The 1656-nt window shown below is 41.1% G+C and overlaps 1 protein-coding gene across 1 annotated transcript; it reads left to right on the plus strand.

Annotated features, from left to right (window-relative positions):
* The first annotated feature begins 285 nt into the window (after nt 1-285).
* Nucleotides 286-1071, plus strand: LOC105023563 (low choriolytic enzyme-like). Its single transcript, XM_010892868.2, has one exon. It carries the CDS (start codon nt 286-288, stop codon nt 1069-1071), a length of 786 nt encoding a protein of 261 aa, XP_010891170.2.
* Nucleotides 1072-1656: the final 585 nt, after the last annotated feature.

Here is a 1656-nt window from a genome sequence, read left to right on the forward strand (position 1 = left end):
CTGGTTTTGTGGTTGTCGGACTTCTACCATGAGAAAAAAGTAGAATGTAATCTGACCCAAATGGTTTACCCCTTCTTTAAGTGTTAGTTTGTGGCTTACTCCCTCAGCTTATTTTTCCAAGACATTGAGCATCAAACCCCACCCTTTTTTCTTACATTGTCACTCCTACTGAGAGCAGTATATATGCTCCTGTCTGATAGGACTGGTATAAAGCTACGTAACCTGCACAGTGACTATAGGTTAACAGTCTTATCCATCTAAAGTATCTCCACTCATCAAAGAGAGATGGACCACAGACCCACGCTTGGCCTGGTTTTGCTGCTGCTAGGCCTATCCCTGGCCCGCGGAAATGATGCACAGATTGATAAGACAGACAATTCATCCATCACTTCAATGATCCTGAATTCAAACAATGGAACCAATGAGCTGCTGCTCGAAGGAGACATTCTGCTACCTAAAACCAGAAATGCCATGAAATGCTATAAAAACAATGGCCGCTGTGTCTGGATGAAGTCAGCCGACCACTTGGTGTATGTCCCGTATGTCATCAGCAATGAATATTCTAGCGATCAGGTGGAGACGATTAATAAGGCCATGAAGTCCTTCAGTGGCAAGACCTGCATTCGCTTCATCCCGCGAACACAGCAGACTGCCTACCTTCAAATTGAGAGCAGGGGTGGGTGTTTTTCCAGCATGGGGAGAGTTGGGGAGAAGCAGATATTGTCTCTTGCGGCATTTAGCTGTATTCAACATGGTATCATCCAGCACGAGCTTCTCCATGCTCTGGGTTTCTATCATGAGCACACTAGGAGCGACCGCGACCAGTACGTCAGGATCAACTGGAATTATGTTGCGGACTACGCTACTGACAATTTCCAGATGCAGGACAACAACAACCTGAACATTCCGTACGACTATAGCTCTGTTATGCACTATGATAAAAAGGCTTTCAGTAATGACCTGTCAAAGGAAACCATCACTCCCATCCCAGACGAGTCTGTGAAAATCGGACAAAGAAGAGAAATGTCCGATATTGATATCCTGAGGGTCAACAAGCTCTACAAATGCTAATAATTATTGTTATTGTTAGAAGTGTGTGTTTAGATTTATCTCATGGTTAATAAAGCACGGATAAATGCATTAATCTGTTAAGAGAATTATTCATGTGATTTGGTTCTGTTAGTATTTACAGGGAGAAGGCTGCTTATACTTTCATAGACATTAATTTAATGAAAAGTACACAATACGAAGGCCTCCTACAGTTGTGGGGTTAACCCTTCCTTACACCGTTTCACCACTGGGTAGTTATAATATTGTTCAGTTGGTTCAAAATAATTATTACAAATAGGGGTGTTAGCTTTTAACTGTTCATTGACAAGGAGATCCCTAACGTTATGAAAGATCACCAACCAAAAATAAAAAGGATCAAAATGGTTTTCCCAAATTAAAATAATAGTACAGAAGCATAAAATCAGCTGTAGGAGGGGAGCGTACAGTCTGAGTGATGTGCAAGGAAAGACACATTCACCAAATCTGCTAGATGGGTAATTATTGCTTGTAATTTATGACCTTTTTTCTAATTACATAGAGCTGTCTTCACTGCATCAAAATGAGAGAAGATTAAGAAATTGCTAGCTTATGCTTTGCTAATTGAGA

This window comes from Esox lucius, chromosome 1, assembly GCF_011004845.1.
Source record: "Esox lucius isolate fEsoLuc1 chromosome 1, fEsoLuc1.pri, whole genome shotgun sequence".
NCBI classification, from domain to species: Eukaryota; Metazoa; Chordata; class Actinopteri; order Esociformes; family Esocidae; genus Esox; species Esox lucius.